Genomic DNA, 14,468 nt, shown 5'->3' with positions numbered 1-14,468 from the left:
ATGCAAGATTACTGAACAAACATTTTGATGGTTGATGAAGGGAAGAAATCTTGCAGAGAGGGAAAAGAATGAGACCATTTCCCACAATGGCTGCAATGGAAATTATAAGATCAATGACGAAACAAACATAATAAGACTTCGATCATATACGCCCGTGAAGCAACGAAATTGATTAATTCTTGTTTGGTTTGTATTTTCCGTTAGGTTCTCCATGTTATTTTATAGCAGTTACCACTCTTTCATTGCTAAAGGCGTTGAGAACTCTCCTCTTGAACACCACACTGAACATCCAAAGAACGAATCTAGTTTCCGAAATGAGCAGCTGGTGATGTTTAAGTCTCTCTAGCCATGTAAGACTTTCAACTGCAGAAGGGGGGTTTTCTATATTCAAGAAAAACAGAGTTGAAGGGTTTTCGGTCAATACCATTTTGTTTTCTTTTCCTGCGGTGATTTTCCAATATTTCGTGTGGCTTATTTCTTCGTTTTTACATCAAAAGAAGCATGGAGGTAATTGTTTCTTTTCAGCTGGCTATTTGCGGTGGTAACACTTTTTTTCCGCACACCACACCCAACTCGTTTCAAAGCAAATTTAATTAATTTTAAAGTTGTGTTTTCTCTTTTAAACTTAAACCTTAATCGAATTCATTCAGAGGAAAAAATAGTATCGAGCTAAGATTTTCATGAATATTTTTTAGCCTTGCACTTATGTTTTTCGCGAAGTTAAAGAGTACCTCTACTCACTAACATATCCTGACGTTCCGGCAAATTGGCTCTGGCTAATGAATTCTGAATTTAGGGAACACACTCGTGGCAAAGTAATTTTTCAGGGAAGTGAGAATTGCAGTAAAGAAGACAATCAGAGCGTTTTGTTGTTGTTTGTAGCTCAACGATGTCTTTATTTATGAGAATTCACCACGATGTTCCTTAGCATAAGTATATTATGCAAATTTTTTCATTTAAAAAGCATTTGCTTATCATAAAAGAACCACAAATATGTTACCTTGAAAATAAAACGAGCATAGCCAAGAAGGGCAAAGACACACATGGGTCAGGAACTGAAAAGAAAAGCTGACTTGTTGAGAAAGCTCTACAAAGTATTGGCGAAAAATAATTCACAGATTCTACGTCATTTAGTATGTTAAATAAATGTGGCACCTGCTTACTAAACATGATGAAAATTCAAAGAATATGAATAAAACACGAAAGAGTTAAAAACAAGTCTAATTATAGCTGTGACATTGTCATCGGAAAATCAGACAACAGGAGGAATTTTTTATCCAATAGAAACTGTTAAAATTCTCAACAAAACAATAATACTCTTATATCGAATAGGGATCGCCCAATAAACGTTCATTTGCTGCCAAAAGAGGGAAAGACAGAGCCACAAGTCTGAACGTGAGCGCCAATGGCGACCCTCACAAGCCAGTTATCTTCACAATTACCAATTGGAGTAGTAGCATTTCTCCTCGCTTTCAACATTGTCCTCTCCTTCACTGCATCTCTTGGTAATGCTCTGCTTCTATTAACATTTTATAAAGTGTCCTCTTTGCATCACGCTGCAAAGGTCTTGTTTGAATGTCTAGCCGCTACCGATCTTTGTGTGGGTCTTTTTTCACAACCTCTGTTCGTGACTGTTTTATTTCTTTACATTGATCTTGGTAACACCGACATAGATATTTTGTATTACGTCGAAGAGGTTGTTTGTATATCCAACTATGTTTTGTTTGGGGTGACTGTACTGATATCAACAGCCATCAGTGTTGACAGACTTCTTGTTCTGTTATTGAGGCTGAGATACAGACAAGTTGTGACACTAAAGCGAACTCAAGCTGTTATACTTTTATGCTGGATAATTGCTGTTTTATGCGGATTGGTTCGTGTCTGGAGTCAAACGGTTTCGGAGATTGTTGCTTTTGTGGCCGCTTTGGTATCTCTGGTTACTTCCGTGTTTTGCTACGTAAAGATCCACCTGAGATTACAGCGGTACCAGGCTGAAGTAGAAGACAACCCTGGCGAAGGACGGTCAAATGCAGGAGAAGATATAGGTGTAGGAAAAGATGAAGCAGGCGCAATAACGGGGACAAGAACAGCCACAAAAGAAGGAGCAGGAGTAAAAGGTACAGGAAGGGGAAGAGTACGTGCATGGACAGCAAAAGGTTCATCAAAACAAAGATTAAACGGAAGAGTTCAACTAAACATCAAACAATATCAGAAAACAGTTTCCAGCATATTTTGGGTGCAGTTGGCTTTAGTGGCATGCTACACCCCTTTTATAATTGTGTCGATATTAAGACATACAGTACTTAGTGGATCAGCAATTCATGCTCTGTGGCTCTTTACGACAACTTTAGTTTATCTGAACTCATCTCTGAATCCCTTTCTTTACTTTTGGAAAATCACAGAAGTGAGAAAGGCAGTAAAGGACACAGCCAGGGCGTTTTGTTGTTGTTCGTGATTCGAGGTCGCCTGTATTTATGTGGAAAAACTTCTGTGTCCTTAAAGAAATAATTTTTTTCGAATTTTTATATTAATCAATAAGGAATCATTGAATGCTGACAAGCAATTGCACTTAAAGAGTCGAAAACTCTATTGCAATATGAGGAGGAATACAAATTTGTTTTTCTTTTCCATGTTCTCTTTAAAGGAAGGAGAATAAGAAGAAGAGGAAGACATAACATCAATTAGTCTCTTTTTTTTGTCATGAAACACAATGAGATATTGATTGAGAATTGATTCTTTCTATCTATTTTGGACGGGTTTCTAATATTTATTTAAAGATCGCCCATGCATAAACAAAATTAATAAATAAACGTTAATTGTGGACTTGTCTTTGCTCGATATGCCCTGTTCTCTCATACGTAAATCTAATAACTCGCATATTGATTAAACAAACCGTTTTCAGCGAAGTGCGAAGCAACTTTGTCGAATAAAACCTTAAAAGAGTCTACCCCGTACATTTGTGCGGCCCCTTTAGTCCTATTGCCGGCGGCGCTTTTAAACAAGTAAGGTTGTTATTTTCTTTTCCTTTTTCGCCGCCTCAGTTATTGCTGACTTCTCTATACATACAGTCACAGTGAACCACTGCTTTCTTTTGCATTTTTGGCCTCTTTCAGCTGACTTTTCCCCACAATCGGGAGGAAAAACCTCAAGATGAATATGTCTAACCTTTATTTTAAAATGCGTCATGCTAGAATATCAAATAAGACTAAATTAAACACCTCGCAAATTGAGGAAGCCACAAAAATGGCTGATTAAATGGCTTATATTTTGGTATTAGTAAATTCGAGAATAATAAAAAACGAGATTTAGCCAAACTTTAAGTTCTCTTGAACTTTAACTTTATGATGAAAACACAAGCGCGCGTCTCAGCCCTTATCAATGTTCAACAAAATTTTTTTTTTCCACAAACAGTTTACATCTGCTTCCAAAAACAAAGCGTGGAATGTGTAATGATGTATCCCGAATAAATCATTCACACGAGCTCTAGAATATACTCTAGGCCATTTCGGCAATAGTCTTGGTTTTAAGGGCGTGATGAATGACTCAATAGCTTAGTCATGAAAACCGGTTACGCTCACACAGAAAGGCACAATCCGTCTCCTGACGGTTTTCAAGAGGTATTACGTGTTTACTTATCAGTACCTGTCATAGTATTTAGCCAGAGACTAGCAAATTGAGTCATCAGGCTTTCAAATACTTTATTCTTAGTCGCATAAATAGACCGTTTTTGGTTGACAGATATGTCAGCCTGCTTGTTTTGATAACACCAAGGGTAATAATATATGATTACTGACACAATTTAGTTATTGTTGTGCGTGTGCTGGTGTTTGGTGTTCAGCCAAGACCTTTCAAATTTATTTATATTTCCTTTATTGACATTAATTTTACAAGATATGGATAGAAAAATGATTCATTTTCCAATGTTGTCTTTTCTGAAATGTTTGCATTATCGATGCTAATCGCTACACTGGAAATTTATCAAATGTTTATTATTTCTTAACTCTTCACCGAGGTAGATTTAACTAGAAGTGGATATTTACCAAGCTGCGAAGCGGAGATGTAAACACCCACCTCTTGCCACCGCACTTAAATGACTATTTGTTTTAGTGTATACTTTAACTCTATGAGATAAAATGATGCAAAAAGATGATTTTGATTAATTTATTACTGCAACAGTCTCAACTTTTTTGGGCGCAAATCCCGTGGAGGTGAATGGAGAAGGATGAGCGAAGTTACGTTTTAGTGATTACTTTTGGGTTCTTTATATTCATTTTGAGTGGGTCGAAATATGTCAGATTTTCGGGAGGTTCAAATAAAAACATACATTTAATTTCGTGTACAAAAATTTCAAAACCCTATCTAAACGATAAATACTTCCTACAACGTATCCTCAACAGCCAAATAGACAAATACCGAAATAAAAGACATGAACCAAAATTGTATAGATCGACGTCAGAGTCCCTACTGATCTTTTATCGACGATCGTGGTTTTACTTCACTTTAATTTAAAGGACACTCCAAGTCTCAGAAAAAATTATTGTCTTCGCCCAGCCTTGAACTGGGAAAGAAATCTGAAGTTTAGCATCATCCAATAATATTCAGTAAAACAAGATTGAGGGGCATATGAAAAGTCATTTACATATATTCTGAATAAGACAAGTCATGGAACAACCGCTTGTGGCACTCTGGATTCAAAGACCAGAGGGTCAGAGAACTCAGAATTTATGAGCACTACTTGTTGTCTATCAGATGGATTAATGATGAACTAAGCCACACCGAAATGCCATCGTTAATCTTATGCGCATATGCCTTTGTTTTGCTTAAAGTGGTCTGATCCGAACCAGCAATTTTGCTGCAACGAATGGAGTAAACAAAACGAGTTTAGCTTATATAAGTTTACTGAAGCATTTAGAGAGTGCTTTACAACAATTTAATTATTCCTAACAGGGTAAATATTCATTGTTACTTGGGAGAGATCAACATGTCCATTATTGTTCTTCTCTTCAATGCACTTACAAAAAAATTAAGAAATATTACTTATACTAGGAACAACACTCACAAATTTACGCAAAATTTCTAACTAGATCAGTTATAAAAATTATCTTAACAGCAATTTCTTTTTCTTTTTTTTTTTCTTGTCTCTATCAGCCTACAGTCAATAACAAGAACAAAGCACTGACAAGTGCACCAAGCGAATAAACGGTAAACTAAGAAATGCAAAAGTGAAGTAAATAAACAAGTTTTTTTTTTCCAAGAAAATTCCATCTAACCTCCATTTATAAACTATGAAAATGGTTATCATCACTACCAAAGCATTAATAAAGTAAAAGTACGATAGAAACTACATCTTAAAATCAAAAGCTATGAAATATTGAGGCTGAAGTTCTCGAAATCTAAACTACAAATTACCACAGAGTGTTATAAGACTACAACCTTGGAGGTTCAGCAATTCTGCTATTAAGCCTCAGTCCTGCACAAGAGGAGTTACTTCAGATGACTCCTCGTCTTCGTCACTTCCAGTTTCGTCTTTATCTGCAGCAGTAAGTTGATTACCATCATACTCTTGTACGCCAGCCTCCCCGTCAAGAAGGTCTACAGCATCACTTTGGTCGTCCATATAGTTTCCAAGATCGTCCTGTTCATCCTTCGTGTACTTTAGTTGGCAAGTCTCAGGTTCTTCTTCTACTGCCTCCTTTTCAGATTGAACTGCTACAGCACCTTCATAACCAACGTTACTTTCAGGTTCACTTGTTACACCTTCTTCGTCATCAATTTGAATATCTGGAGGGAAGACGGAATCACTGTGGCCTTCTTTTTCGATCAGGGGATTGTATTCTAAAGAATCAAGATCTTCTTCCTCCATCACACAAGGGAATGGTAAGGTATCAGGTTTGTTCACCTCATTTGCGGAGCGTGCTAAAGAGTTAGGATCTTCTTTTTCAGTAACAGAAAGGCTTCCTGTGGCTTCGAAATCTTCTTCCCCAGTTACAGGGGAGCATGCTGAGTTATTGGAATCTTCTTCCTCGCCCATAAGGGGGCATGCTAAAGAATCAGAATTTTTTTCGTCAGTCACAAGGGGACATACTGAAGCATCTAGACCGTTTTGGTCCATCACCAGGGAGGATGGTAAAGGATCAATTTCTTCTTCCTCAATCGCAAGAGGGCACTCGGAGTCTTCAACATCTTTTTCCTCGTTCTTGCTAAGATATGGTAAAGTATCACTCTCCAAAGGGTACGCTTGGGCATCCATATCTTTCTTATCACTCTCAAAAGTGTATGCTGCGCAACCTTCTTCTTCTACTTTGATTCCGAGAGGGAAAGCTGTAGCACCATCGTCAATTCCAACCATAGAGGGATGTGCCGTAGCACCGTGCTTACCCACTTCACGGGCGAGATTTCCTGCGGCTGCCTCTTTGTCTTGTAAGTTAATAGCGAAGGGGAAGGCTGTAGCACCATCGTCAATTGCAACCACAAAGGGATGTGCAGTGGCACCGTGCTTACCCACTTCATGGGCGAGATTTGCTGCAGCTGCCCCTTTGTCTTGTAAGTTAATAGCGAAGGGGAAAGCTGTAGCACCATCGTCAATTGCAACCACAAAGGAATGTGCAGCATCACCGTGCTTACCCACTTCATGGGCAAGATTTGCTGCAGCTGCCCCTGTATCTTGTACGTTGATAGCGAAAGGGAAAGCTGTCGCACCATCGTCTATTGCAATCACAAAGGGATGTGCCGTAGCACCGTGTTCACCCACTTCACGGTCGGGATCTGTTGCAGGTGCTCCTTCGTCTCCTACGTTAATTCCGAGAGGGAAAGCTGTAGCCCCATCGTCCATTGCAACCAGAAAGGGATGTGCTATAGCACCGTGTTCACCCACTCCACAGATGGGATTTGCTACAGCTGCTCCTAGCTCGTCCGCTCCTGCATCTTCTGGGTTTGCAACAGCTCCACGGTCATCGACAAAGTTGTACTTATCCTGATCATACTTGTCATCGTCAAAGATATCTACATATGTCTATGAAAAAGATTAGAAGTTAATCAGGAACTGCATGAGTTAAAAAATCTTGAACGAAGGAATTTCAAAAATGAGTCACTAAAAAGACAAAAAAAGAGCAGATCAGATATCGGTCACAAAGACAAGAACCATTAGTACTTGCATGAATTGATAAGGAAAAAATTCGGGAAAGGTCTCCCTTTCTGTCAAAGTTTTCCAAAAGTGTAATTTTAAGTTCTGTTCCGTTCTTTCTTGTGTGTAGACAACAGAGGGAAAATAAGGATGATCCAGACTGACATGACGTAACCACACTTCCATATGTTCAAAAAGTAACATTGGTTCATGATGAAACTGAATTCACAAATTGTTAGCGGCTGGATAGTTAATGCGTTTTGACATCACATTGACGTGAAAAGAAATTCGCAATTGACTTGATAGGATACCAATTTCAATTGCTAAATTATATCCTGAATTAGACGCTGTATGGCAAACCTTTGTTTTAATATATGTATCCATTGTTTGGTAGAGCTTCACAAAGTGTGGCCGGCTGGCGCTTTCGTATTTCCAGCAGTTTAACATCACCGCGTATCTATAGAAAAACGCAGGGACATATGATCACAGTAATTCCGCGATAGGCACTAATATTGCAAGTAGCAAAGTCGAGAAACCACAACTAGTTACAAAAATAACTGAAATGCTAAGTTTATCTCATTACATTGCAGCTCAAACGAATTCTGTGATGAAAAACCCACCGTATTCTTTATTTGACTCAACAACTTTTCATTTAAATTTTTGTATTGACAAGATAAGATTAGTTTCTTAGGAAGACTTCTTATTCAGACCAAGAGTATCAAAAACACCTGACCACAGCAGCAATCGATATTGCTTTTGACTTATATAACATTCCACACAGAGGAAGCAACACTTACAAACTGTCGTCGATATGTTCAGGCTTTGGCAGGCGATAACCTTCTTCGATTTTTTTCATTGTCGTGGATTGAGACCATCCTTCGTAAGGAATGCCTCCTGTGGAAAAATTATGTTTTTTTCTGTTCGCCAAAAAAGCACACTCTTTTTGTTGTAATCACTTTCATTCCTCTCAGGGCGATCGAAATGATTCTTCTGTGAAAACGACAATTAATTGCTGAAATAGATTTCGGTTTTACATCAGATGATAGAGTACTGTAAAAAAAACAAATTTAAGTGTAGCGATGGATTTAAGGTTTTTCAATAATGTACTAAATACTTTCAGTTCTAATTAAACTTAAGTTTTATGTCAAGTTGTTATGCATCGTTATAATTTTACTTATCAGCAACATTGAGTACTGCTTCAACTTCTCTATCGTACAATGCTCTTTTGTTCGCTCGGTATCACTCATCAATTAGTAATTGTGCGTGCAATCTCGGCAGGTATATTTCCTGAATGTAAAGTAACAAACAAGTTAAGTACCGACAGTGAAGATTTCATACAGGACGATGCCGTAGGACCACCTGTCAAAGAAATAGAAGGATGACGATATATCTCAACTGGGGTAGAAAGATTATAATCACTCAGATACTTGGGATGTTTAAAAACATGCCATCAAGACATAAGCAACCTCCTTAACAGAAAACGCCATATTTATTTGTTTGATTATCCACTCATCCTTTCATCCGTCTGTTCTTATCCTAATCAGATTTTGGATATTGCTCGTTAAACTTAATATTCATGTAAAGTCTCATACTACAGATGTAACCTCAGCTGTTTCCCAGCTTGACGTTTCTTAATGACCCTCTAATCAATAGAGCACTGAATATTCTAGTTTTCCTCGCTAAGTTAAGGTAGAATCGTAAAAATGTTCACTCTTGGAATATATGTTGATAATAACCAATACAGTACGTACACATCGCTTTTGGTTGACAGTTGTTCCACATGTCCAAAGAGAATCTCGGGTGCAGTCCATTTGATTGGGATACATCCCTGGATGAGTAACCAAAATACTATAGACATCTGACATCTAAAGAGCCTTGTATACAACTTCTAAAATATTTTGCATATAAGATTAAAACCGTGATGTGAGGACTTACGATAATGTCAAGAGCAGTAGACACCTTTGTACAAATTCTATGGAAACAATTCACACACTCCTTTTCCTTTAAATCTCCTGTTTCTTTGCCCTTCGAGTTTGTATCTTTGCTATTCAGAGAACGATATCTCTTCCGGCTTTCTTATTTCCTGTGTTCACTCCTTAGGCACAATTTTTTTTTTCTGTGAAAGTTTCGATACACTTAGAACGGCTTCCCATTGAAGGGAAATGTGTTTTGCAGTAAAACTGTATAACTGAAAAGAAAGGTTTGTGAGGACAATAATATTTAAATTCTTCACATTTTTATCTTCCATACTAGCTGCCCCAAAACCAATTGACTAAATGATGAAAAAATTCTGAAAATTACCTTCTTCGCATTTCCTGGGCCGTATTTGAAATCCTGATAAGAGAGCCCAAAGTCAGTCAACTTGCAGACACGATGCTCATCAAGAAGGATGTTACGAGCTGCAAGATCGCGATGAATTATCTGAAATTGAAATCAAAAAATGATATGATCTGCCAAAAGGGACTTTTATAAACTACATAAAATAAGAAATAAAACATAGGTAGAAAGTTTAACATCATGCTAATGTCAAACCATTTCTCTCTGAAATAGTGATTCTAATGTGCCGGACCTTTTTATCTGTACAGAATACTCTTTTGACGATTTGCAAGTCACGCCTTTTTAACACATGCAGGATCACATACTAACCAGAAAGAGTTTGAGCACTTACCCCTCTGGACGCGAGAAAAGTCATGCCATGTGCGATCTGTTTAGCAAACAGCACCATGTCATATGTTGTCAAGTGGTCGACCCCTCCGACCCCATGATGATATTGGTCGAAAACCCCCCTGGATTTTCTGAGATAACCCAGCAAGTCACCTCGCCACAGGTACTCCATGATAAGTATTGGCTGAGCTAAAAGGGAAAAACAAGAAAATTATTTTACGGCAAGCAGTGCAGAGGTTGCAAAATGTGTTTGAATTGTACATGCTTTATCTACTTATACATTTGGTGATATCTAAGAAAGAGAGGGAAAGTCAAAGAGGGAAAAACGCAGATAGAAAACGGATGGACACATACAGCAGATACAGAAATACAGACAGACACACAGAGAGATGGACAGACAGACAGATAAACAGAAAGGCAGAAAAATAGGGATGGCAGATAAATAGACAGAGACTTCCCATCGTAAGTTAAAACTATTATCACAATTAGCGTATAAATTTTAGAGCTTAAATCTTCCAAGTAAAATGGCCTACATACAGTGCGAAGTAAATTTCTTTAGATTAGACAAAAAATGGAAATAACCCTTGAATTAGTACACCATCTAAGCAATACTGGTTGACACCGGATATGTTTTTATCGTTACTGTGAATTAGTTGATAATATTCATAACAATAGCTGATTACCTCCAACTGTAACACAACCAATGAACTTAACAACATTTTCATGGCCCTCCCTTCCAAAGAGTTTTAATAACTCGATCTCTCTCAGCAGGGTCTTCCTTCCTTTCTCTCCGAAGATTGCTGGGAAACCACACAAAAATTAGATAAACAAACAAACTTTGCATGTCAAGAGAGACACAATTATGTGGTAAACATTTTTGTATACTAAGTGCTATATTACCAGCGCAACTTCTAATAAATTTGGTCTACATAAAAAAAAGTTAGTTTTCTAAACCCCATATAATCCATACTTGCCACAAAAATGTCAGTTAGCCGTCTTGTTCAGTTATATTGAACATGAAATTTCAAAAGTAGATTCATCCTTGTTGAAAAAATTATTTGCTAAGAAAACGCTGCACATCTCGAGCATTGTTGTTAACTAGGCAAGCTCATTGGACCGCGCAATTGTTTACAGACAACTTACAAAAGTAGAGACGCAATTAAGCCTTGAAATTGCACCTGTTATAATGCCTAATAGTCGGTCGAATAGATATTTGAGACAATTTTTATTAAAGATATGCTCTGTTTGCGCCCTCTTGTTTCCTACCGTTCATATGGTACATAATCCTTGCTTTTATCTTACTAAAAACTACAATAATTCCTTAGCATTTCCAGAATTATTCTAAATTCGTTTGACTCTATAAGCTTGTTACAGTCGAACCTGTATTTAGCGGTCACGCACGGGAAATGGTTGACCGTTTAATATAGGCTCCACGGAATAGGGCTACTATTGATAAAAGTTTAAAAACGCCACTCTATGCCACCACGGACCACTTAAGATACACAACCTCGCTCAAAAATATTACTAACATTGATTTCGGGAGATAAACCTGGATTCAATTTTACTTGAAAGATTATTCTTAATTTTATTTGAGTACTTCCGCTTTAGTGACCGTTTAATACAGGTAAGGAACATTAAAAATAGGCTGTTGGGACTTAGAAAAGGGTGACCACAACTGCTTGATATAAAAAGCACTATAAGCAAAGGAGGAAAGTTTCGATACTTTGAAAACCGACCGCTTATTACAAGGTGACCGCTTCATACAAGTTCTATTGCATTATGACGTTCAGCTTTTCCAGCGGAAGAAGATAATACTACCACCACTAGACTGGCAAATGGCTCTGAGCTTTTTGCGCCAGACTCACCCCCTCCAGGTTTCTTTGAGGTCACATGACATTATTTCCCATCAAAAGTTTCTAAGCGAGCAATTTTACAAAATACACCACGGAGTGACATTTTCAGTATTATGGTATTTTCCGCTTTTATTCGCTTGAATGCAATTTAACCAATAAATTTTCATTTTTCTCCACAGCTTCTAATACTTCAAATGATATTCGTGTTCTGTTGTATGGTAGTAGCGTTGTATGACAAAAGACTTAACAACCGATCCCCCGGGGAACCATCCACTAACAATTTGACATGCCAGCTGGTAAATCATTTTAACAGCGCACAGTTTTTAAGCTATCCATGTTATGTATCAAGTACGTTAATAAAGTATATTCTAAGTGAATGCCCTTTATTAAGATATATTACTCCAAAAATTAATAAAGGATAGTTTAATCAAGCTTTGTAAGTAAGTACTTACGTAGGAAGCATTTCGCAGCAACCGTGCGATTTCCAAGTCTGCCTCGAGAACGACCCAGTAGCGCTCGCCACACTGAACCGAATGCCCCTCTGCCAATATGCTCGCGAAGGATCAGGCGGTCAACTGCAATCTCCCATCCATCTGTGTTTACGTTCAGCTGATCCATCTCAACTTCATCGTCCCCTTCACTGAATAATTGCAGATGAAAAGAAGACTTTAACCATCTGTGTTACCTATCTATCTTTTCCTTCTTTGAATCTGGTTTAACGTAACGTGGTAAAGATATCCTCTTTATTTTCACTTTAATTTTTTTCTTTTCGTTTTTATTTCCGGGTGCTTCAGAAAATTATCACTTGCCAATGAAAAAATTATTGAAATAGGTGAAATTTAGATACTAATTTACTGAACGCATCGACCCAGAAAGGAGATTTTATTGAATAAACTTAGCGCCGACTGTGTTTTTCGGCATTTTACGTCATATAAATATCGTGCCTCCTACGCGAGAAATGAAATACTAATTAAAACCATCCGAAGTATTGTCCACAATCGATACATAGAGTAATATTATTATAAATCGGTCTACAAGACTCCGAGTGTATTTCAACTGTAGTTTCTGTAACAAAGAGTGACGAAGGGTCAAAGCTTCTCTTCTTCTTTAAAAGTACGCCACCCACAACCTAGCGTACTGGTAACAAAAAAAAAAGGTACTAAACAAGATGTCAAAACAAGTGAAGGACGGACGAATCCAAAACAGACAGGATGTTAGGAAACATTTGATTGCCATTTGATGAGAACGGCTTCGAAAACTGCTGCTGGTTCGAAATAAGAAACCTTTTATTTTGGCCAGTGTGCTCTTAATGGGGAACATAGTCAGTCCGAACAGAAAAAAAAAGACGTATTTACTCAGCAGTGGCGCTTATCACTACTCTTCTGAGACTTATTCAAGAGTTAGAAACTTCGGAAATAACCACACGTTCAGACATTGAGCATTAAAAAGGGAATTCACTTACCGCAGCCTAGGTGGCACCTCAGGTGGGGCTATTGTCAAAGGATGTGTGGAAACAGATGAAAGAAATCGCTTCGTTTTGAGTAAGAATGACACAATTAACTAAATTAAAGCTTGCGACTCAGAAACCACGTGTAACTTATATTTGACTCTGTTGTCAAACAGCAGGAGAAGGAATAAGGTGGGTTATCATGGTAATTAGTTTCATATAATTTGTAACGTTTTTGTAATTTGATTAGTAATGGCCTTTGCCGGGACTGTAGAGGGACCTTCAAAATCAGCGCTGGAAATGTACAATATGACCTGCTTTAAATAACTCCTTCCTGCTCCAAAACACTGACATATTAAAAGCCACAATCTGCCATATGAAGACATTTTATTTTCGTATGGTAACATTTTACCTGTCTCACGCCGTTTTTTAATGTATAAAATGAGCGCCAGTAGAAAAACGACAGCAGCCAAAGGTCCCCCAATGTAGTACCACTCTAGTGAGCTGCTTGAGGAAGATGAGCTGTCGGAGGGAGGTGAGCTGCTGGAGGGAGCCTCTGAATTTCCTGAAACAGGAATGTGGTCGGCATTAAAAATAAGAATTAATATCACCAATTATCCAGATAGAGAGCTATTTTTTTGTTCCAACAATTTACGTTGTTCATTGCTCACGTTGGGTGACCGGGAATAACCTTTGGAAAAACAGACGCAGATCTGTTAATTTACAAAAAACAGGCAGACAGAAAGAGAAGATTGGTGAAAGAATTAGAGAATGTGTATAACATGCTGCTACTGTTTCAAACTCGTTTTGAAACATTTTTTTTCGAATTTCTTTCAAATTTCTTGTTCCCAGAAGACCAAAAAACCGCTGGAAAAGTTTGTGAGGAAAATAAAAGGTGGACGTGTATTTTATAATAATAACCTTACATAGTTAATTACTGAAATTGTATGTAGTTTCTTAAGCAGCTTACCTTTGACATTTACTGTCACAACAGAGCGAGCCACAGTTCTCAGCTTGTTACGTGCTTCACAAGAATATTCCCCACTGTCCTCTTCCACAACACTAATAAGAGCCAGTTTACTCTTTTTCTCATCTAATAGTGTATTTAAAATTGCTCTTTCTGTTATTGGTTCTCCATCTTTTTTCCATTTTATACTTATTGTTTCTTCGTTGACTTTGCAAGTCAATATGAGGGCATCTCCTTTGGTGAGTATTGTGTTTGTCACTGTAACAATTTGAGCAGAGGCTTTTCCTGCGTTGAAAAAGGGGCAATTCGTAAGAATGCTAGTGTCACACTAAAACTCCAACTGCATTAGAAACACTCCAAAAAACAAAACAAAACAAACAAAAAAAACATGGAAACGAAACGAGTCAAATGCGA

At 37.7% G+C, this 14,468-nt stretch overlaps 2 protein-coding genes across 2 annotated transcripts; one reads left to right on the top strand and one right to left on the bottom strand.

The window, feature by feature from the left end:
• Nucleotides 1-324: 324 nt before the first annotated feature.
• Nucleotides 325-3,164, top strand: LOC149046183 (uncharacterized). The gene is made up of 2 exons (XM_089206024.1): nucleotides 325-2,350; nucleotides 3,114-3,164. Exons 1-2 carry the CDS (start codon nucleotides 1,406-1,408, stop codon nucleotides 3,162-3,164), a joined length of 996 nt encoding a protein of 331 aa, XP_089062150.1. The 5' UTR covers nucleotides 325-1,405.
• A 1,716-nt stretch (nucleotides 3,165-4,880) lies between these two features.
• Nucleotides 4,881-12,258, bottom strand: LOC149046182 (uncharacterized). The gene is made up of 9 exons (XM_089206954.1): nucleotides 12,093-12,258; nucleotides 10,471-10,587; nucleotides 9,792-9,976; nucleotides 9,425-9,544; nucleotides 8,875-8,951; nucleotides 8,442-8,482; nucleotides 7,921-8,017; nucleotides 7,484-7,580; nucleotides 4,881-7,012 (listed from the first exon to the last, which is right to left on the bottom strand). Exons 1-9 carry the CDS (start codon nucleotides 12,256-12,258, stop codon nucleotides 5,465-5,467), a joined length of 2,448 nt encoding a protein of 815 aa, XP_089063080.1. The 3' UTR covers nucleotides 4,881-5,464.
• Nucleotides 12,259-14,468: the final 2,210 nt, after the last annotated feature.

This window comes from Pocillopora damicornis, chromosome 5 (genome assembly GCF_964200805.1).
Source record: "Pocillopora damicornis chromosome 5, jaPocDami1.2, whole genome shotgun sequence".
Lineage (NCBI taxonomy): Eukaryota > Metazoa > Cnidaria > Anthozoa > Scleractinia > Pocilloporidae > Pocillopora > Pocillopora damicornis.
Note: the sequence above shows the minus strand (reverse complement) of the source record. Positions and strands in the feature narration are given on the sequence as shown.

Bases quoted from the DNA above. Each gene is read 5' to 3' on its own strand.
- LOC149046182 (XM_089206954.1), bottom strand. From the start codon at position 12,258: ATGGATCAGCTGAACGTAAACACAGATGGATGGGAGATTGCAGTTGAC. The intron at 8,018-8,441 runs GTACTTAACTTG...ATTTTTCCACAG, and splicing joins GTATGAAATCTTCACTGTCG to GAGGCATTCCTTACGAAGGA. The intron at 7,581-7,920 runs GTAAGTGTTGCT...GTTTTTCTATAG, and splicing joins GAACATATCGACGACAGTTT to ATACGCGGTGATGTTAAACT.
- LOC149046183 (XM_089206024.1), top strand. From the start codon at position 1,406: ATGGCGACCCTCACAAGCCAGTTATCTTCACAATTACCAATTGGAGTA. The intron at 2,351-3,113 runs GTTTATCTGAAC...GGCCTCTTTCAG, and splicing joins GGCTCTTTACGACAACTTTA to CTGACTTTTCCCCACAATCG.